The sequence below is a fragment of the Rhyacophila brunnea genome, unplaced genomic scaffold (genome assembly GCF_057557595.1).
Source record: "Rhyacophila brunnea isolate RB1 unplaced genomic scaffold, BYU_Rbru_1.0 scaffold_5, whole genome shotgun sequence".
In the NCBI taxonomy this organism is placed as follows: Eukaryota; Metazoa; Arthropoda; class Insecta; order Trichoptera; family Rhyacophilidae; genus Rhyacophila; species Rhyacophila brunnea.
Genome location: NW_028233170.1, coordinates 37,691,835 through 37,716,013, shown reverse-complemented (window position 1 = coordinate 37,716,013; position 24,179 = coordinate 37,691,835). Strand labels below are relative to the sequence as shown.

Below are 24,179 nucleotides of genomic sequence, written 5' to 3'. Positions count from 1 at the left end.
TCATATCACATGCTGAGGAGGTTCCTGCTCGCCAGGTTTCATGAGAACGTACGCCAGAGGGCGTGGGTCAGAAATAGGCGCTGGGGGTGGCGGCGGAGGAGATGCTTGAGGAGGACTTCGCGTAGGTCTGCAACCACATGCACCAGATGCTGCCCCCCACCACCCGCCAGGACACAGTGCTCCTAATTGTGCGAATTCAGCAGCGAAATCTTCTCCCGGTAGTTTCGGCCCGAATGGATAGAACGGGTAAGGGAATGGTGGAAATAGAGTTCTCGCAAGATCTAACTTTCCATCAGGACTCAGGAGAGGGTGATGGTTTTGAGGAACTGGTCCCAGAAGTCGAGGAACGGGAGATAATAACGATGACATCGGGAAGCCGAATTTTGGTTCCTTCTTCATAAGAGCTTTGGGTTTTCGCCTTGGACGGTATTTGTAGTCTGGGTGTTCTTTCATGTGTAGAGCTCTGCAAAGAATAATAAAAAACAATTAAACAACTTAAAAATTACTTTCTATCACTACATTAGGCGATTCTTTAATTGATATAACATAATGATATAATAATATGTAAGTGTATCTGCAATACAGTCAAAGAAGCTGACCAACAGGAATGTTAGGGGTATGAAACGCCCGGGTGGCAAGGTTAAAGGGCCCTCAAAAGTCCTCAAAAATATATGTTATTCAATTACATAAACTGAATTGTATGATGATATATTTAAAGTACGTTCCTTACTACCGAAAGGTGACACTCATCACAAGTTGGAGTGGATTATAAAAAATTCATTTACATATATACATATATTTTTATTTATGCCTTTAAAATCTCAGATCTATGATTAATGTATCACAGCTGTGTACAAAAATACCAACAATATTATCAGTCTTAATAGGCGGTGTCAGTAACATGAATAAATAAAAGTGTCTGCAAAAATATAATTCTTATACGACGATGAATTCAAGTACAACATTTCAAGAAAAAACAATTTATCTCATGAGTTCACGGAAAATAAAAAAGTGACCTGCGGCACAATTTTCTTACATGTCAATAAATATACTTTTAAAAATTATGCTTTCGTTCTCCATCCATGCATATCGATAGTTTCAAGTCCATTGAAATTATAATTCAGAATGGTATATTAAGTATTTTTATTCATGTTTTTGATATAATATGAATATTTAAATGATAGTGAAATAATTATTTCAACTTTTCTTTGACTTCTGTAATTTTCCACTACAAAAATATTTTCAATTTGTGGGGGGAGGTCAAAGAGATTGCAGTCTTTCAATCTCTTTGGGGGAGGTGAATTTTGGGACGGCACCCGGGTGGCTACCTTTTACAGACTCTGAAGAGCCAGGAAAGTATTCAAAGTTTGTTGTACAGGACGGCGGTATTTTTGAAAAATTGTTGCAGCACTTTTGATAAGGAAACCATTTGTCAGTATAAATGTATCTTTAACATCGTTTGATAAAACCAAAGGTTAATCTATTTAGCAGTTATTGTAATAACAATAATTATTATTAACGCAACGTCGCATTGTTGTCACACAAAGCAGTCGTACCAACTACCGGCAGCATCTTCCCTTTTGACTTTTCACGCCTTCCCTATTAGGCAGAACAATGAGTAAAAATTAAACGAAAATCGAAATGGGATTATTCGGGAGAATGAGCGAATGTACCGGCGGGCAATTGTCGCCATGACAATGCAATAATCTGTCCATTGTTGGGGCGACATTGTTGTTTTAACAGCGACACTGTAGCGCGACATTCGCATAGCCCGCTCGTTGCGACAAATATTCTCTTTATTGTGCGAATAATACCTTTGTTGTTGTGTTATTCAGTTGAAATATGCAGTATTTTGAATATTATTCGGATAATAATAATAGGACGGCGTTATGTGCATGACTTGTTTGCCATTTCGCGAATTGTATCACCATTTAAACATGCACTATGCGGACATGTTTTAATATCGACAAGCAAATTCGGATTCATTTTACATCTCATTAATTCACACTTCTTTCATGTAAATAATAGATTATTGCACCTAACACAATTTAAACATAACATATTGATTTTTTATTTTTATATTAATATAAGTTAATTGAATAAATTATAGGTATTAAAGAAAATTTCTATAATATAAATATTATACTTATTTCAAAAACATATTTTTTCGTAGATATTTTTTTGTCAACGCAGAAAATATATTAATATACCTATGTATTAAGAAATAATTCGATTAAGTGGTTTTTTATCACACCGACATTTTTTTTTTTGCAAACCTTCAAACCAGTCCAACCATGTAATACCTGAAACAGCCATTATATAATATATAAATAATATATTTATTTTCGATAAGAAAATAGTTTGTGGCATATTTTTCTTATCAGCCAGTAGTATTTTGGTTACAAGTAAGAGATTAATCACATTTCGACTACTTAATCTGCAAACCGGTTAACTCCATTTGAGCAAATTTTTCAGGAAGGAGAAAAAACATAATAATTTAACTATCGAGTAGAATTTAACAATTATTCTAAAAATATACTTGGATTTTTTTTTACAAATAAGCTGCACTGTGAATTAATATACTAATTTAGCTTTCCTTTTTTATATAAAGAAAATTTATATAAAGAACAGAGTTGTTCCATTAACGATATTGGAAATTTGGCACCTGTAGATGGCTGTTTTGTGTAAAGAACGATAACGCATTTTTTGCATGCATAAGAAGTTGACTATCACGCGGTCGGTAAAGTTCAATCAAGACATAACGTCTGAAGTAATTAACTGACAATTGGAAGGAACGTAGTTCTTAGTCCTCTTTATTACACCAAAAATCAACCATCAGTCATCTGAGTGGCGCGAAATCCTTTTTCGGGGCGGTCGCGATTCTATTCCGTATCTGTAATATTTTTGGATTGTTAATAGGAACAAAAATTAAAAAAAAAAATAACGAAAAATTGATGTTATAATATATACCTACTTACGTTAAAATGACTAATTAAAATGGCGATAATAATAATTAAAGTACTTAGTATTTTTGAAAATAATATACATTTCATTCTGAAAATTTATAACGTTAGCCAAACTGACATGATGAACTTAGTAAGCTATCTGATATAGTAATTGTCTTTATTATATTTTACTTCTGAATTCATATTATACATCTGAATTATATTTTTAAAAAGTGGTAAAGAAAATGTAGGTAAATACGATAAACAACAACAACAAATACGTAGATATAAAATAATTTGATTTATATTTAAATTAATCAGTGGACATACTCAACAATGGCCCTTGGGATATATGTCCTTATGATTCAACTTACTGTGGGTCTATTCTATGCTTATCGACCGCTAAAGTGATAAATATTATCAAACTTAGGGTAGGTTTGTATCAAAATATTAGCACTTATTGTAACAATTACACGAAGCTGGTTTTTATTGTTGCAATAAGTGCGATATTTTAACAGCAGCAAGATAGGTGCTGTTAAAATATCGCACTTATTGCAACAATAAAAACCAGCTTCGTGTAATTGTTACAATAAGTGCTAATATTTTGATACAAACCTACCCTAAGTTTGATAATATTTATCACTTTAGCGGTCGATAAGCATAGAATAGACCCACTGGAAAATGATGAACAATACTTGGCTGATATAATATTTTAATATCTGAGTGTTTGACAAATACTCAAGTTATGAAAAAATAGCGTATGACTATGAAACTGTATTTCATAAATAGAATATGTGAATGACGTCAGGCGCGTACACAGAAAAATAGTTTATTGGCTATTTTGAAAGAAAAATCCATAATAATTTATTTTTCATTTTTTAATGCGGCATGAGGGGGCGGGCTTAGTAAAATATAGCGTGTGCTACTAACTTTAGAATTTACTCCACCTACCTACTTGCTTCAATCGTGGACCCTCGCACTTTTCCGGATGCATTCATCATACCCATACACTCCGATGTTTTATTCTAGCAATGAACACCTGGCTTGTAGTTATAAATATAGGTGATCATCTACGAGTTATAGCGAGGTTATCTAATGGGCGTGTTCTGACTGTTATAATTATTATGATCATTGACGTGCGTTTGTGTCGTCCTCACTGTCTTTTAGTTTGTTGCATTGGAATATTAAAGCAAACATTGGATGTTTCAGATGGGGCACGAATTCATGCGTGCCAAGGGTCTTCCACAGACACAGGCCTTGCGTGCCGTATAATACCAATAGAGCAATCTTTGACTGTTCGAAGGTAAAATAATCCAGGTCACGATCCATAATCATGAGGTCCGGATGTAAAAGAAGAAGTATTATTCCTTTATCTTTAATAATTTGTATTTTTTCCGTTCCTGAGCAGGATTCGGACTCCCCCCCCCCTTTGTATGTAGATATGAATGGAGGACGTGAATGTAAATAATATAATATATAGAATGAAAAGACATAGAGGGATGCAGCTTTTATGTTGACCTTGCTTTTCACAAATTTAGCAATAAAAATATAGTATTTATTGACTCGTTACTCATTCATACTTATTTATTTTCGTTGAATTAAGAATACATAATACACACGATGTCGGTTGTTTTTTTTTTAATTTTTTAAGCCCTGCACCAACCAAACCATAATAGATAAAAAATATTAGTCTATCTATAAAATATCCATAATTATATATGGTTTAATGGCATAATTTTATCATGGACATCGATTTAATATTAAAGGCTTAATATAACTGAATTATTATTACTATTAATGAAAAAATAATATGATACGGATAATCGCCATCTTTAGATTAATAAAGCCTAAGCATAACTTTTTGCACAAGCAACGAGTGGTCCACTTTTCAGCTGTCAAAATCATATCCCAGATTGCTTGACATATTGATTCGAGTTATCTCGTTTCAAATTGAATTATAATAAAATCTCAAATCAAATATATTAATAAATTATAAATAATATATATTCATGTTATTTATCAGCTTTCAAAGTCAGACTAGTCTTTCACACAAAACCCGGTGGTAATATGGATTTCCAAAAGATATGTAGCATTGATATATGCATTACATTTGTAGAAGGTGTGTTAATGCTAGTGTATTATTTATCATGTAACTTATCTATTCAAATCAAACCATTCCCTGTGTGAACACAACATACGCGTCAGTATGAGCACTCTATAGATAGAATAATGACATGTAGTGACAGGTCATACATAGACAACAACGGGAGGGGCGGAAAAAGTAGGACCAGTCGTTGTGAATGTATCGGCTTTCTACTTGAGTCGGCAATGTACGGATCCATTCAAAAGAATTGGTAAGCGTTTATATGTGTGTTTGTTTAAAATATTATTTAATCTGTAACACTTCTGAAATATATCAATTAGAAAAAAATGTAGCTACTGAACGAGACTTGAATCCACAACCATCACAATATGGTAAACTTCGATTAAGAAAACCTGTACAAATTACATATTAAAATTATCAATGATGTATGTAGGTAAACTTTATCAGTTATCTACTTTATTGTGAGAATGTGAGTCATACAAACATGCGTTTTATTTATATAAAAATGCGTTCGATAAGACAAATTTTATTTAATTTATGATCCTTAAAAAATCTTTTATCATTTAGACTTTATCGATTATTTGCTAAGCGATCGAACAGAACCTTTATTTACTATCGACACATTATTACAATATTTTATTGCTATCATCACCATGTACACCTTTAGTCAACAATTCGAAGCAGGTAACTTTTTATAATTTTATCAAACAAATAAACCTTCTTCAAAATTTAACGATAAGTCTTTTTAAACGTAAACAATGTATTTGACATGGTATATATTTCCAACTGAGTGTATTCCTTATCATCATATTATTTTACCATCAATAGTAATAATAATAATTCAGTTCTATTAGCCTATAATATTAAATCGATGTCAATGATAAAAGTATGCCATTAAACCATACATAATTATGAATATTTTATAGTGAGAATAATATTTTTTATCTATTATGGTTTGGTTTGTGCAGGGCTTAATTAATTTAAAAAACAACCAACATCATGTGTATTATATACCTATTCTTAATTCAACGAAAAGAAATAAGTATGAATGAAAAGGTGTGGACTATTTTGTCATATCGCCCATAGCATACCAAAACTAGTTTATAGTTTGGTTTAGACAAAATTTAATTGATTTTTAAAAACTAACTAACACCATCTGAAAATTGTAGATTTAGTTCAATAAAAACAAAAACGTATGACTGACAAAGTTTAGTGTGCACTATTTATGTCGAATCTTAACAGCCTACCTCCCAGTGGTGAAGGGTGACTTTTGGAAAGAGGTAGGCTGTGGAGATCTTAAAAAAGAGCACACTTGTCAGGTATACTTACGAGAAATAAGAAGATAACACGATATTACTACTAATGAATAGGTAGGTATATACAACGAAACACAAATTCGATAAAATTTTAATAGCTCACGGACGACATAAAATTGATTTTTTTTTTTAAATTCCTAAAAACAATTTATATTTACGTCTATGTAATTAGATACCATGGTTTTTTTTTAAATTTTATAATTATTAATTATGTATTTTGGACACAGCTGCAGTCATATAAGTACAATAATATTATGCGCAAAGGTTTTAGGCTTCGGCATCGGAGCCTACTGTATTGCATACATTGGTGTAAACAAGCTAATGTCACGTGAGGTAAAATCTATATAAAAAAGTATTAGCATTACTTGCCGAATAATACGGTAAATACGTTAAAGACAGATGGCGCGCTGTGGCATATTTTTTAAAAATCTTTGACAGATAGTTCTGTAATCTGTAAATATTTATAATACAGTTCTACATATACGGCAGATGTCGTTAGCAAATAAAATTATTTTTATAGAATATAAAATAATCAAATTATATAAATACGTCAAGATGCGGTTAAAAATATTTTTCTTAAGAAGGTAGGCTGTAAATAATCGCCTAGTATGGAGTCTCCGCCGCTGCTATACCTCCACCCTTTGCCTCTGTATTATATTTATAGAAAAATATAATAGACTGTATTTCATTTAATAATTTATTTTTTTATGAAACTTTGTGATTCATAGTATAAGTACATATATCTATTTATCACTCTCACCTTACGTAGGTATATACCTAACTAAAGTATTTTATTTTATTTTTTGAATTGTGATCGATTGATAAAAGCTGTCTAATAAAATTGTTTATATTGTAAAGAATGCAGCAACACAGTCACACCTTTGTAAGTTTACTTTTCAATATTTTTATGGTATAAATAAAAAGATAACCGTCTTTACATCGATTTATATTCAACAATCAAAACAAATAAGAAATGATACGGAGAAATGAATCGTTTGTTGAAAAGTATTGTTGGTTTATCCACGTTTTGTGTTTGAAACACTTTCAAAACGTCCACATGACTTTAACATCGGTGACGAAAGGTTTAGGTAGGCTGTTAAGATCCGACATAAATAGTGCACGCTAAACTTTGTCAGTCAAACGTATTTGTTTTCATTGATCTAAGACTGCGATGTGTAGATACTGTTTGTTAGTTTTTTTTTTAATTCAATTAAACCCTGCCTAATCCAAGCCATAATAGATAATAGTCAAAAAATATTCTTTTATTTATAAAATATATAAAAATATGCCATTAAACCGTTCATAAATTTAGATATTTTATAGATAAACGAATATTTTTTATAGATTAAAGTTTGGTAAAGGTAGTGTTTAATGAATTTAAAAAAAACTTACCAACGCCAGTAATATATCGAAAACAGATAAGTATGACTGAAAAAGTGTGCACTATTTTGGTCGTATCGCCCATAGCATACCTAAACTATTATGTTTTGATTTAGGCAGGGTTTAATTGAATTTTAAAAACTAACTGGCACCATGTTTAAATTATTATAATCTTAGTTCAATGCAAATACATAAGTATGACTATCAAGGCTTAGTGTGTACTATTTATGTCGAATATTAACAGCCTACCTCCATCCCTCGCCACTGCTATATACATAGACAAGGAAAATAGTTTTTTTTTATGATTTATTACCAGTTTCAATCAAAACTATTAGCACATTTTTTGTAAAGCGTAGAGTTCATTTAAATTTTTTTTGCCAGGTACTTGCAAATAGTGTCTCCAAGATTAATTGATATTGCAAACAGAACTGAACTATACATACATTGAATATAAGGGTGCATATTTATAACATTGTGTTTTATTCCGTTAACATATTATGTAATATGAGCAGGTGTATGTTAAATATTGTCAAATACGAATAAAATGGATATAAATTATTGTATGTAGTTGAAAAAATGAGTTTAACCTAAATTCCAATAAGGGTGGATATTTCAAAGTTGCGTTAATGTATGACTTATTCTTCTAACGTGTCTACTTGTTAAGATGTTGTTTGTAAGCCAGTATAAGTAGTAACAATTATAAATTTATTCAAATTTGATGGTTTGCCAATCCAACTGCATAATGCATATTTTACCTATTTTAACTGAGCGTTCTTTTTTCGAAAACATATTGTTGTTATTAACAGATTAGTAAGTATTGCCATTTTTAAACTGCTTCATGAAAACTTGTGTATTTAAAAAATGATTCTGAGTGCAATTGTTGAATGAAAATGGGGATTATAAAAATATTATCATGATATCTTATAATAATTATGTTAGCAGAACTTTATAAAACGTATTTAATATCCAGATATATGAATAAATAATCATTTTTATTTATTCATTGGGTAAAAATATATAAAAACGTATTTAATATCCAGATACACTCATATATTAATAAATTATAATTTTAATTTATTCATTGAGTAAAAATATCAGTTTACACAACTGGAGTGAACGAGCGAATATTGCGCTACGGCACTTGGTCACAAATAGAGGTATTTAGTTCGCCTCGGTGATTCAAGTAATATTATCAGCCCCTTTTTATTCGATAACAATTAAACCCTCCGCTAACTGTCATAACGCATTATTCAAAGTCGTAATGATAGCGAACCCCCAAACGCCCAGAACGCTCGAAACGCACACTCACTTACTTCATGTAGCGTGGCCAAGCAATGGTGTGGGATTCTGCAATTTTATTGATTACGATTGAGTTAACATAAATTGAGCGATATTTTTTTATTTTTCTTTTTAATACTACGACATGTCGTGATTTCCGATGACAATAGTAGCGAATTAGTATTATGAAAGAAATAATCACAAACACATAGGCTCTGAGAAAATCACATTAATATATTGTGACCTCACCGATAATCAAACTCGACGTTTTCGGATATAAAGCCAGCCCAGAGGGCTGCCTTTGTACTAACATAATAGTTAAACATTGCATTTTAAATATATTCTTAAAGACGCCAATACTCATGCTGTTGAGAATGTTAAAGTTTGATAATGTAATGATTTCGTGGATACAAAAGAAGACGAATATCTACTTCTAAAAAAATTAACACAAAAAACTGATTCTTCAAATATGTACCCAGAGAGTTCTGTAGTAATTATGTAGCTATATAGTCAAAAAGTCACATAACCAGATAGATAAACAGTCATTTAGATCAAAAGGCTAATAGTTATTGGAAAAATCTAGGGTTTTCATGAAAATAAGAGGTCGGTTCTTGATAATTGTATCAAGTAAAAGACCTTTCGGGCGTCTCAATATAATAAGCAGTTATGTGGATGGCGGGGAACAAAAATTGCTAGAGAAGCATAACAAATGTATTTAAAAATAGTCATGGTCCTCAACTGTGAGAAATACTAATTCGTAGAAATTATGATTCCATCTAGATAAAATAATATTACAGAAACAATGAATCTTGCAAAATTGTACTAGTGAATTTAAACGTGTCCTTTAAATATAAATTCTATATTTAGAAAAACAATAGGTATATGTACTATTATTAGCCTATTCGTGTACTGATATAATACAGTAAACCTTTATCATCAATTGTCAATGTCCAAGTAAGTGGACAAAACCAATTTTCCAAAAATTTTGATGGATATTATACGATATTATTGGAACACAATATATAAGTCAGTGTATATTTTGTTCTATTATAATATTTCGAATAGAGAAAAAATGACAGTTAACAAAATTTAAGTCATCTACCTACCATGATTTCAATAAAATTATTATAAAACTTATAAAAGCAAAGTAATTTAATTTTCATGTGTAGTAAAAATAAGCGTAATGTGTTTTTTCGTTGATTTTATACTTAATATTTTTCATTTGTATTGAATTTAAAGTTTATTAAAACTGATTAATGTCTGTAATAATTTATGATTTAAGATAAAGATAATTAAACATAAGTATGCCACTATAATTTTCTTAGGATCGGACATGCTTAAAAATATATTATTTTATGTATTGTGCACAGTGATACGTTGAAAATTAATATAACATGAGAAAACATACTATACAATAAACGACTAATGAAATAAGTTGTTTTATGTATATATTTATGCATAGTCAAAACAAATGAACAATGATGTCTCTTTTGAAAAAAAAAATATTTATATATTGTAAAAAAATGTTACACTCGAATAAGTTTCGTGAAGTGAACTATGTGTTGTGAAAAGTGATTTGGCACCCCAGACACTCTTTTGCTTTACTCTCGCTCACGCGTGCCAGACCGCTGTATGAAGATTCATGCATTCGATAGAATTATAATAAAGATGTAGAAAAATAATAACAGGGATTTAAAGGGTTGAACTTTGTTGGGACTTTATAAGTACGTTAACATGGTATATACAGAGAAGCGAACAATACAAATATTATAATATGGTACGTAAAATGAGATTAATTTTATTAATAATATAAGAAATTATGAAATGTAGGTACTTCGATTATATTTTACAGCATGGTTCTGAATAACAGGGAGATAATAACAATAAACACAATTAAAATATCAATAATAATAACAATACAATATATAAAAATGTGCCTCTCAGTCAATGACATTATTAATGGACGACGCACTCAATACAGTAGCTAGCAAGTAAATTCGCGCATTCGCATGTATAGGTAGACGTCACGCAATTTCCATTATGCGATATCACACATTGGGAATTTATAGCAATATGACCTTTATTGTAATGGCGTTAGAACAGTGTTTCTAATGTCAATGTTCATTTGAGCGAACCCGTTCGAACCGAACCATTCGGCAGACCCAACAAAAAGCATCAGGAATTTATAGCAATATCACCTTTATTGTAATGGCGTTAGAACAAATTATGCCATTCGGCAGACCCGACAATAAAGTGAGTGTCATTTTCTTTTCCAGATGATTCGTCCATATTAATGTCATTGCTCTCAGTATATAAAATACAAGAATCATTATTTCAGAGTGATAATATACGTAGAAAATCACATTTGCTGAAATTCAATGGAAGCAGGTTCTGTAACTGCTTGGCAACCACAGTTTTTAAATATGTAGATTTTTTCTAAAAGGAATGTTTTTGAGATATTCTACCTATACGTAGAAGTTTTATAACATTTTTTTTTACATACAGATGATATTATGCATAGTTTAACTAAACATGTAGAATATTTATAACAATTTATATTATTTTTATAGTCCAAAGAAGATGAGTAGGTAGGTAGTAATAATTTTGATGTTAGCTTATATTTTGGAGTTCGTAGTAATACATATTTTTATATCGAAATTCAAATAAAATTTACTATATAAACGTAGATAAGTTCTTATTTATTTTGACTTAGTAACTTTTTATTATGAGAATATTCATAATACACCGAATTACATTGTAAAAAATTGTAATAAATTTTATTTCCAATAACTATTAAAATAATATTTATTAGAAAAACGATTCATGTTGCTAAGCATCAAAGTAATCCTTGATATAACGTAATCATCATAATTATCACCTGGAGTCGATCCACTGTCGGATGAAGACATCCATTAGCTCCTTATACTCTTTTCATGTCATGATGAGAAAATGTGATATAGTTTAATTTCACAATTGAACATATTTTGTTAATTTGAGAACACATAAAAGCATCTAGTTTGTAGTTTTTTTTTTTTTTTTTTAATAATAACCATACCCTTGCTTTTTCGTACAAGGTGGTTGGGTGGGTTAGTTGCATTGATGTGGGGCTAATTAGGTGCCTCCATTTATATCTTTAATTTTCTTTATGGCCAGGATTAAATATTTTGTGTAGTGTTCTTGTGTTGTTCTATTGCTTAGTGCTTCGTGAGGCTTTTGGAGGTCAATTTCGTGATTATGTTGTCTACATCGAGTCCTGAGAGTCCATCGCTCCCTTTCTAGTATAGGGCAGTCGTTGATGACATGCCACACAGTTTGAGATGTGTTGCCGTCACATGGACAACAGTCGTCATCCCTCAATTTAAATCTTTTTAGATAAGCTCGCACCAGTTTGTAGTTGGAATTCTGTTTTACAACAGTTTATTATAAATTTACATAAATATACAGAATGATAATCGTAGTTAAGATACGTACATCGAGGTAAATATTGACTAAACGAATGTGTGGTATTTAATATTATAAGATTATTCTAATCTCAAGTATTATAGTTTTTTATTTAGGTCAGCTTGTATATTTACCAATTGTGTACTTTATTAATATACGTAACATAGTTACCTTCATAATAGGAGTCATTGTTTTAAGCAAAGGTTTGTTGGGTGATAACTATTTGAATTAATTTAACTGCCTCAAACTGTAAAGCCAAACAATGCATTCAGCTTAGTCAAATCTCTCTCAGAGTCACCGTAGCGCCATAAAAGTGGGTGTTGGATTGTAACCTATTATTATAAATAATAATATAACTAGTATATGCGGGGGTTTTAGCTTTTAGCCTCGACAAATTAGCGAGGGCGGGAGATGAGCTCTCTTTTATTGCCCTGGGCGGCGGCGATAACCGCCCAGCAGACACTGCCCGCCTTATCGTCTAACTTGCCTGCTGCATGAAGATATTACACCGTTCTCTATCGTGATTTATATCAGGTTTCTCTGCAGTTCTTCGATGAGGCATTGTTTGCCCAGCTACAAATAATCGCGTGGGGGAGATGGTACGTTTATGATAGTTTCGGTGCGACTATTTGTATTTATTTTCAATGCATATCGTTTAATCTTTTCTATGTAAGTCATCAATCATAAACTGAAGCATCGCTATGCTGTGAACCAGATTCGTAACAATATATTTTAATAATGTGAAGCTAATAAAAACATTAGAAAATAATTGAAAGTCATTTTTTTGCATATATTGAATGATATTTTTTAGATATAAAATTTTGATTTATATTTTGAATAGAAAGACAACTTCAACTTAGATATTAATTATTTTAAAATAAGCTTGCAAAACTATTTGTTTTTAAATTGACAAGTAAGATGCAAAATCAGAAATATCAAGAATACAATTTAAAAAATAATACTATCGTCTGAGTGTACTTGATAAAATTTGAATTTAAATTGTAATTGATTTAAGTTTTTTTTTATTTTGCATTTAAGTCGTTTCATCGAAGATGCCGAAAGGCAAAATGTGGGTCATTCTCATTCTTATAGAATAGTACAAAACTTAAATCAATTTGACATTGAATTAAAGATATAGTCAGTCCCACGTACATAGAGTTTGCAAAAAAACTACTTTTTCGTACATACCCACAGAATACATTGATACATAGAATTCCGATAGACTATACCTCAATACACTACATTTTGAAGCAGGGTTTTGAATGTGTGAGTGTCCTACGAAAATGAAACACACATTATAGACGTGCAATAGTGTCTGTTTCAACCTTCAAATACACCAATATTGAATGAGCGTCAGTGCATAAACGGAAAGCAGTTGTCAGAACGAAGGACAAGCTTACGACACGTGTTTAAGTAGATAACATATTTTTTACACTCGAGATCGGTTAGATATTTCAGTTCCAATTAAATCTATGTTCCTTGTAGATACTAAAAATATTGAACGTAAAAGAGTTTTTGTCAAAATAACAATGTGAGACGTTGTTGCCTTTGCTTTTAATTGCTTCTTGTAGGTACCTAATTAGAGAAGAATATTTATGTAAATGGAATTTTTAAAATACTTAGTGATACTTAAGAAGTTTTTAATATTTACCAAAGACGTTTTTGTATTGAATCTTTAGTGTATATCCAAAGCTCGATTTGATAAAAATAATAAGAATTTCAAGTTATATCTACATATTTTTTTAATCGATTTTTCATAAAAAAAATATTTAAAAACATTAAATTATTATGAATTATTCTAATATATTTTCACTGCATTAGAGGAAACTTAGAAACTAAATTTGAATGATTAACATAACCATAGAATAATGCATAAGTAATAATATGATGCGATTTTTTTGAAATTTATCTTTCAGTTTGTTTTAAGATACTATCCATTAATTAAAATACAGCAAACTATCAATAAACTGTCTCAAATATCAAGCTTCAAAAATTTTTGCTCAGTACATCTGGTAGGTGGGAGCGTTCATCTTAATATCAGAGATTTTGGATCTCCAGATTGAGTATTTTATCAGTTACCCTTTAAAAATCGCTGAAGACAATGTAAGTTTGACCTAACTACCCTTTTTGTATGCATTCAAACAGATAACATTAAAAAAAACAATAGTTGGTATGAAAATTAGTCATCCTAGTGATCATTCTTTACTATTACTTTCTAACGTCTAGTCTCCATCTCTATAGATATTTTCTTCAACGTCTTTGGTTAATACATTGGCATATCTTCATTTTTATTATGCAATTTGAAGGTTTTGATATCTAATAGTTATCATCTATAATTGCTTATTTACACCCGATCCTCTTTTTGCACGGGGGATACGTTCCAAAGACTACCGTGCAAAACAAAACCGTGTAAAAAAAGATAAAGTGCCCATACAAAAATGGTAGATAGGATCCATTACTTAAAATCAACTCAAAATACGAAATTCTTGAACTCAAAAATAAATCGAATTTATTTATTATTTACACATAAAAATATTTATACTTATGTACATAAAAATACATAGTTTTCGATTTAAATTCGCTACTTGGCAATAAACTTGCCGTTCAGAAACAGCTATCAATATCTCAATATTGTACAAAAGCAATTATGTAACAAGAATAGTCTTTCCAAACCATTGATAACCCATATCAAAATATTGTAACATGACAAGAAATAATATGATGAATGCTAATTGGCATGCAAACATAAGAAAATTGAGTAAGAAATGATGAGAGAGTTTTAATGATTGATAACTAAATTATAATCCTTATTTTATGTATATTTTTTTATGTATCTGTCAATTTATTCTTTTAAAAATGCCTATTGTAGCCAATGTGTCTACGAATTATTTGGCTATTACAAAAGGGGGTCGTGACACGAAAAAGGTTGGGAAATTTTATTGGCTGAGCTAAAGTTCACCGCATATTACCGCACATTATCGCATTTTTTTGGAAACTTGCGGTACGCGTTGGCTAGACCTTAGTGATTTTAACAATCATATTATTATTTTATTAATCTTTATTTCAATAAATAAAATTTAGTCGAATGTTATCAATTTTAGTTAAAACAAATCTCACAATCAAATATGTGTTACGGGACGACCCTGCATTCTGCCAATTAATTTTTGAAAATAATATCCGTTTTATTTAGATAGTTTTATATTTTTATTTTAATCAACTGTTTATTAAATTTTGATTTTGTCTGCGAAAATAATGAAGATATTTTGAAGAGAGAGGGTCTTAATTATTCGCTGTCTTATTAAATACGGCCAGTAGCCACTTGAGTGAGAAGAAAATAATGATATTAGACTGATAATTTCACAATATTATTCATTTATACTGAAATATGAAAGAATTGTGGAAGTAGTTGCAAAGTCACTTTTTATTCATTTACCCACATTTGTTAAAAAAACTAATATATTTTTTTAATGTAGGTACCTACATATTTTTCTACCGAATATTCATTATTATCAAATCCAATTCTTCCCCCTTTTAAAATATGTTAAAGTTATATAAAATTATGTAACATCTATCATTCAATAGAGATAACTTACTAATAATATTACTTAGAATATAATTGACATTGATTTCCTAAAAAATACAATCAGTTTTATAAAGTATTTTGCCATTAATTCGGAATAAAAGATTAAGTATACAGCTTTGAGGTACCTAATTGTAAATATAATAAGATACTTAAGAATAATTTGTAAAGTTACCTACTTTACAAATTAAATGGTTAACAATTTAAATATTAACGAATTTAACGTCTACGACTCTACGGAGCTCTACGCCAAGTGGTATATTTCAAATAAATTAACGATTTTAGTATGATGATGAAATTATTTAATATATTTAATACATTATCATTATCTAATGTTGTTATACACTTGAGTATATATTTACTTTTATTAATCAGTAAATTACCAATATTATCAAAATTACATAAAATGAAATCGTTGACAAATTTATTATCAATGAAGTGGTTGCTATGGTGCCGAAAATACCGCCAAATTTTGTGAGTAGGTAATAGGTATGTAGGTTTTCCGGTACAAACTAAATTCTAGCTAATATAAGTTGACAATTAAAGGTTTATAAGATGTTTGAATGTGTTAAGATTCGTACATTTTCAGGAAGCTATATCGGTATACCTATCTACTGATGCCCGAATTAAAATATTTTTTGAATTACCTATTAGAGAGTGTAAATACGTATATTTGTTTAATTTTTCATTACACACCTTTAAGGTGATAAAAGTATTTACTTATAAAGGTAGGTACTTACAATACAAATATGTGTTGTGTAATAATAAAAGTATAATCATTTTAAACTATAAGTATACGTCATTTCGATTTATGATTAATATTTCATATAGATTATATATGAAATTTTCAAAATTTAACTATTTAAAAAATAATAAAGTTAAATAAAATGAAAAAAGTTACTTAATACATAAATATGTAATTAATAATAGGACTCTGATTTATATTCATCAAAAAATATTGTAGGTATGTTATGTTGATTAACTAAAATATTTGTAGGATATTTTTATTATTTTTTCTTGGAAACTTTTAAAGAAAAAGATATTATGTATCCTTCTGTATTTATGTAGACTACTTATAGTATATAATATAATCAAAAGGTATTTTTTAAATCAATGGTTTGGGTAGGACTTGTTTTTATTTTATATGTATATTCTGAATCCGTTCACATTTCACAATAATACTGACAGAATAACACAAACTAACCTTAATCTCTTGGCTTCATCAATGAACGGCCTTTTTTCAGTCTCCGTTAGAAGTTTCCACTCTGCCCCTAACCTCTTTGAGATTTCAGAATTGTGCATCTTGGGATTGTCTTGGGCCATCTTTCTTCTTTGACCTCTTGACCACACCATGAAAGCATTCATGGGCCTTTTTATATGCTCCTGAAGAGAAGGCATCTTGCCTGACATCGACATGTTCATTTTTTTTATTGGTTATTATTTTTTTACTTGGTAAATTTAATGTCAATTGAATAATTTAAAAACATAACTAAAAAGATTTGGCTGAAGAATATCATTTTTATATAATGTTTATTTCACCAATATACGAATAATATTTGTTCAAATAAGAATTTGAACAATATAACTTTGTACACTTTTTAAGGAAAAAATACGTAAAAATTTAGGTTCGAATAAACTATGGGACTTTATATTTTATCCCGATTATAGTGATAAACAAAATAATGATTCAAATTAAGAAGTCTTTGAAATTGACGTTTCGAATAATAACATAAGTTTTCCGTGCATGCTTTGAGCTTTTGAGAGCTTTTTATTTTCCGACCACATGTAAGGGCAGTCGAAAGGGTACTAAGTGACAACGCGACCCCCGTGGCGTTCTACGTCCCTAGGAAGAGTCTTAGCCAATCGAAGGCAGGTGAGGGTGCGGCCTGAATCCTGATTGGCTAATCGTCAACATGGCGCCGAATGCAACAGGTGATCAGCGAGCGCCAACGCGGGCTTACTAATTGAGTTTGTCGTTTCCGGTAGATGCTTCCGGTCATTCCGGACCGTCTGGACGATCCGGAAGTGAAGTGTATCGAATATTTGGAACATCGATATCAATTCGATATTCCCAGTAAAACAATTCATCAACTTATATATATTCCCAATGCTTTTCAATAAATCATAAAAAAAATATTAAAAGTACGTTTTGAAAAAATTAAGATTGTTCGGTAGGTATTTTAAAATGTTTTACAATTTAACATTTTTTTAGCTATGCCGTAGTATGGTTTTAATGTGATTATAAGGTAGGAACGTCCTTATTGTAAAAGCATGGATATTTGAATCAGCCAGGGTCAGGGAACACTGATAAGAAAGCAAGTGTGCTAGTCTCTGTTCCACGTTAGGCAGTAATGTAGCGCTTCGTAATTTAAAAAAAAGAAATGCAACTATTTTTTTAAAATTTTATATATCTATATAAGTAAATACAAAATGATCACATCAACATCTAGGTTTGATAAAACTAAATACATATATTGTGACCTCAACGGGAACCGAACACAAAGCCACGAGTATATAAGTTCATATATTATATATAATATAATATGAAAATTTATCCACGTGTAACATAAAAATTTGAGGCAAACGATTAGTGAAACGGCTTTCATACAATACAAGTATTATTGATAATTAATACAAGTATTAATGTAAAGTCATTTTTCATGTGATCACATTACCTAACTCGATCAATTACAATTTTATTTACTAATTTACAATTGATTTAATAACCACAAAAATATGGATAAAACTCAATAAAAAATCTGGGTTGTTGTCTAAATAAATAATATGATCAGACTGAAGAAAATTTGTATTTTAAAAATATATGCTTTGATATTTGCGATGATACGGATTATACATACCTACTTGAGTACAAGTTACACTTTACTTTAAAAATGGGCAGTAGTTTTCATATCACTATATTATGTACACTTACCTATTTGATTCAATTTTGTAACAGCATTGTATGAAAAGTTATAAGCATTTTATTAAAATATTGGATTCTATTAGGTATCCCATGGGCATAGTGTATACAATGTTTTTATTGCTTTCAAATCAACGTATTTAATTTATTTAAAGGTTTTCGTCTGACATGTCTACATTTCAATGTTTAAACATTATGTAGGTATATTATATTTAATTACCACTATGTATTTTCACAACGGATTGATAATTAACACCATAAAATAAATTATTTAATACATATTTAAAACAATATTCGAACAGTAATAATAGAGTTTTCTAGAATGTTAAGTCGAATATTTAACTTTGAAGTCAATTAACTTAACTAAATCACCGATGCACTTGCATTCATTCTATTTTCAGCATCTCAATTATTTGTCACTTCTAATTTTGTTTAAATATTCTAACGTTAGAAAACAAACATGTCTCTGATTGAATTGAAACCCTTGATTTATAAATAAAGGTGTTTATTTTTTTATTCATTTCACCCCCTGTTACAAGTCGGCGGTAGTCGAGGCACACTGATGCATGAAAACGAAACATAATGCGATAATCCACCCCCTATATGAGGCCGTCCGATGATTGAGGGATGAAATAATATTATATCGGATATATAGTGCTTGCATTTTTCATAACATCTACGATGCAATATTAAATTTGATATTACAGATTGCATCAATCTAAATTTTAATATTAAAAATCAATTTTGAAGTTAATTTTTAAATATATTATATAACTGTGTTTTTTTAATATTATTCATTTTGATTACTTTTTCTTCTTTTTCTTAAGGGGATGTTATTTATGCTGAGGAGTATTTTTTCTATCTTATTCTGCTCATACACTTGAAGTAATAATGCAAATGATTGTTAGTTAGACTGTGACTTCTTTTCTCTAGACAGTTTATATCTTAACAGTTAATTTATAGGTGTTAAAGAAAATCATCTATATATATATATATATAAAGGTTGTCAGTGAAGTTATAAAACGATATCATTAAGATAGACTAACACTCTACCTGGGTTTTATTGATTAGGAACCAAAAGGCATTTGATTAAAGCTGTTTGCAGGTTTCCTATTAGCAAAGGGTGTCCGATAAGGTGATACAATCTCACCAAAATTATTGACCGCTACTCTGGAACACCTATTCAGCCGAGTTGATTAGGAGAACAGCAGAATCGCTATTAACGATGAATATCCCAGTCACATGCGCTTTGCAGATGACAATGTTGTCTTTGCGAATGATCCAGAAGACTTTAAAAACAGGATGCAAGAACTTACAAATGAAAGCCGCAAAGTAAGTTTAAAAAAAAAATATCTCGAAGACGAATGCGTGTTATAGTGCTCACGTATGCGTGTGAAACATGGACTATTAATCTAAAAAAAAATCCAAGAATGACGAATGAAGTAATGTGGCATGGAAAAGTGTATATTGGGCATAACGCGGAAAGGCCACAACTAAAAGATAAGAAATCAGATAAGAGTACGCAATCGCGATGAGATAGAGGTCGCTAAATAAATGAAATCGCAATGGGCTGGAAGGTCGCTCGGCGAGTAGATGATTGTTGGATAAATGCCGCCATACAGTGGTACCTGAGGGTTACAAAAAGACAACAGGAACTCCCGAAAACCCGCTGGATAGACGAACTCATTAGTTCTGTGGATTTACGTGGAAGCGAATAACTATGAACCAAGAATAATGTAGAGAGCTAGGGGAGGCCTTTAATCAGCAGTGAATCGACAGTGGCTGATGATGATAATGATGAGTCCAAATACTTTAAATATAATGACAGTGAAACTAAAAAAAGGTAACAATTCCTGAAAGTTTTTTCAAAGTTTCAGCGTTTACTTGGTATACATGATAGTTTATAAAATTACTTATCACTTTATTATTCAGCACAATATAAAGATATTATTTCTACGTTAGGTGTTTTACTCAAATTGTTTTTTCAAGCTTTTAAGTTTTTGTAAGGTTATGATTATTGTTAAAACTGTGTGAATCTTGAAGATTTTTGAACCTCCTTTATTTGTGTGGTGAAGGATTTTGAAAATATTAGTTATGATTTTTTGCGATCGGTTGATTTGAAAATTCTAAAAATATTATTACTTTTTAGACATTAAATAAGTTAATTGATTATAATATTATTAAAGGCACATTGGATCTTCCAGATGTAGACCTGATTGCAAACATTGAATGCTTTCCTGAATGCCGCTCTAAATTTCGGTACCTGATCGTACTTGGGAAAGCTCATCAAGTGAGCGTAATACGTGTCGTAGAAACAACATGTAGGTATAAGTGTATGGTGATTACCAAGATATAGTAACCCATTTTATAAATTACATGCAAATCATTTTGTGGAAAACTGTACACTATTATCGCCGGCATCTGTCAAAATCTCACAATTCGCAATCATTTAAATACAATCTTAGATTCATTTAATCGGTATATTGTATTCCAGGGATGGCGAAACTTTTTACGTACGCGTGCCAAAATATCTCAAATAATACTTTTCGACTGTCTGACGTGCCAAGCAGTTTTTATGGCGAAAAAAAAGTTTTTTAAAGTTTTCTAAAAAAATAGTTTTTAAGAATTCTATTAAAAAGGTTTCAAAATTACAATTGAGTTATTGATATTCTATTTTTCACCGTATTTCTAGCCTAAGGCATTTCTTTTATTCTTTGAATATTTTTTTTTCTAGTTTTCAAATTACTCAAAGAGATCGTGGAAGCATTTAAACCACTCTTCTTTCATATTATATTCTCCATCACTGAGCGGTTATCCATTTTTAGAAATTATGTTTGAGGCAAAATAACAAGCAGTTAATATATTTGAATGACTGCCGATAATTAATTTCATAAGGTTTTTGATTGAATATTTTTATTTTTAATTCCCCGATCCTAAGGACCGACTTATGCAATCGTATATTTACATTAAACGTAATGATTATTCTTGAAAATGATTTGCCTGCATTTTTTTATACAATGCGATTTTTCATTTTTTAACCATGCATTTCATCGTTTCCGTGTGCGCATCGATTGGTACCTAAACATAGTATGGAAAACCAAAGAAAACACGCATGGCTATGTCATCATTATTATATTATATTATATGTAAGTAGGTAAGTACTTAAGTAGGTACTTATATATTTATTTGTAAAACTTTAAAAAAAAAAAAACATTTTTTAAATAAAATATAAAATAGTAATTTCTGTTCTCTTCAAAATGTAACGTTCGCGTGCCATGCAAAATCATCTCGCATGCCATAGGTTCGCCATCCCTGTTATATTCCATACATTATTAATTTTGCAGAAATGGCCAAGATAAACCCTGAAACTTGAATACCTATGTTATGAACGTATACTTATTGTTAGGTTTATAAATTAATTATTATTTATCATTAGAGCACGAAATATGTCTTACTTTGAATTTTATCTTGATTTGTACCTTAAAACAATAAAGAAAAAGAAAAACTATAAGTATATAAATTCCAACTATCAAGATGACTTATTTTTGATGGTTTATTTTATTGTATACTATGACGTATTTGCAGGGGCGGCTCTACCTTAAGGGTTCGTAGAGACCATCCCCACATCATTGTCATGTCAAAAATACACGTCCGATATTTTTATCATTGCCATACTATACCTACTTAATAATTGCATGATTATATGAACTATTTAATTCATTTTGTCCATCTAAACCCATCGCAATTTTATGGAGATATTAATTATTATTATACAAATAAATAAAGCAATGATTGTAAATTATGTAATATCATAATGATGATTACGCGGTGTTAAAATAATTAATTAAATTAAATTCACTGTATTTCACGGTGACAGCAATGTACACATTAAGAAAGCTATGGCGTCACAAATCTCGTTCTACAAAAGATGTGAATGCATTAGCGTTAGAATACGCATACTAGGGAGCGAATCAAATAATCCCAAGGTGGGTAAAAACGCTCGCTGTATGTCGTCGATTGATACTAGTAAGTCTATAATAATAATTATTATTATTAATTAAGTTATTATTAAGCACTCTTTTTAGATGTGATTAAGTAACGACTCATATAATCATATTATGTATTCTTAAAAATTACTCATTTCCTAAATAATAAAATCATATTATTATAAGTAGCTTGGTACATAATGTATACTATGATAAAGTAGGTACGTATGTTTATTTAATAATTAACGGCTAAACCCCACCACCTAGAAAGTCATCGAGCCGCCACTGCGTATTTGTTTGGAAGTTTATGATACCTATAGACTCCTTTGATGTTAGTTGCAGTGCAATTTAATAATTATATGACTGGTTTGAACTGTTTCGAGGCCACCTTTTAATTTTTCTGAGGAATTAATTGTGTCACATGCATCAAAGAAAATTTCCGCTGCTAGTGGCCGCTGAATCGTTGAGAAACTCAATTGGGTTCTGAGGAAGTAGATAGTTAGTAGGTGACGTAACGCAAATGATTGACATACATGACATCGGTTTGAAGAGCCCTTCATCCGGTAGTGGATTTATCCAGGCTGATGATAATGCTGAGAGTATAGTACCTACCTATAATTTAATTATCGTATTACTATTTAATTAAAAAGTCGATGCTTGTTTCTCTAAGAGATGTTATTTTATTACTTTATTAGAATGGAAATACGTGATTATAGTGAAAAGAGCATGCTTGGTCCGGCTTGGTACATTAGTGTCCCATTCAGGCTCAATGCATGTCATTGTGAGACAAAGGGGCGCACTTGTTATGCAAATGTCGTATGCCCCCAAGGCATACACACACCAACTTTAAGCATATGTCACAGTAGCCACCTACACGTGACACTACGTCTTTATGACAATTTATATTAAGTCCACTTGGGCTCTATAAATGTTCGAGTATTTATTTACACCAACAATTATGTTTTCGTAACGGTTTCGTTAACGGATTCGTATATTTTTTCTTTACCTCTATTCTCCTTGCTTGTTCCCTCATGGCTGAGGATCATGACCAAGACTCAATTATCTCTCTCAGTTCTCTCTCAGCAGAGTGAAGGATGCTCCCAGTAAGATACTTTACTTGGTGGGACTCCTCTTTCTACAGATTATTTGTCGTATAATATGTCAAAAAAAATGCATAATGCGTCTCAGATATATTGTCGAAAGCCGTTCCTATCTGGGTTCTCTGAATT

At 30.5% G+C, this 24,179-nt stretch overlaps 1 protein-coding gene across 2 annotated transcripts; it reads right to left on the bottom strand.

The window, feature by feature from the left end:
• On the bottom strand, positions 1-19,455 carry LOC147066363 (transcription factor Sox-21-B-like). Of its 2 annotated transcripts, XM_085955645.1 has the most exons (3): positions 19,445-19,455; positions 17,249-17,461; positions 1-463 (listed from the first exon to the last, which is right to left on the bottom strand). In XM_085955645.1, the coding sequence occupies exons 2-3, from the start codon at positions 17,458-17,460 to the stop codon at positions 1-3; spliced, it is 675 nt and encodes a 224-aa protein (XP_085811771.1). In that variant the 5' UTR covers position 17,461; positions 19,445-19,455. The 2 variants fall into 2 exon arrangements, with proteins under 2 accessions (XP_085811771.1, XP_085811770.1); XM_085955644.1 differs by lacking the exon at positions 19,445-19,455 and having other exon boundaries at positions 17,249-17,460.
• Positions 19,456-24,179: the final 4,724 nt, after the last annotated feature.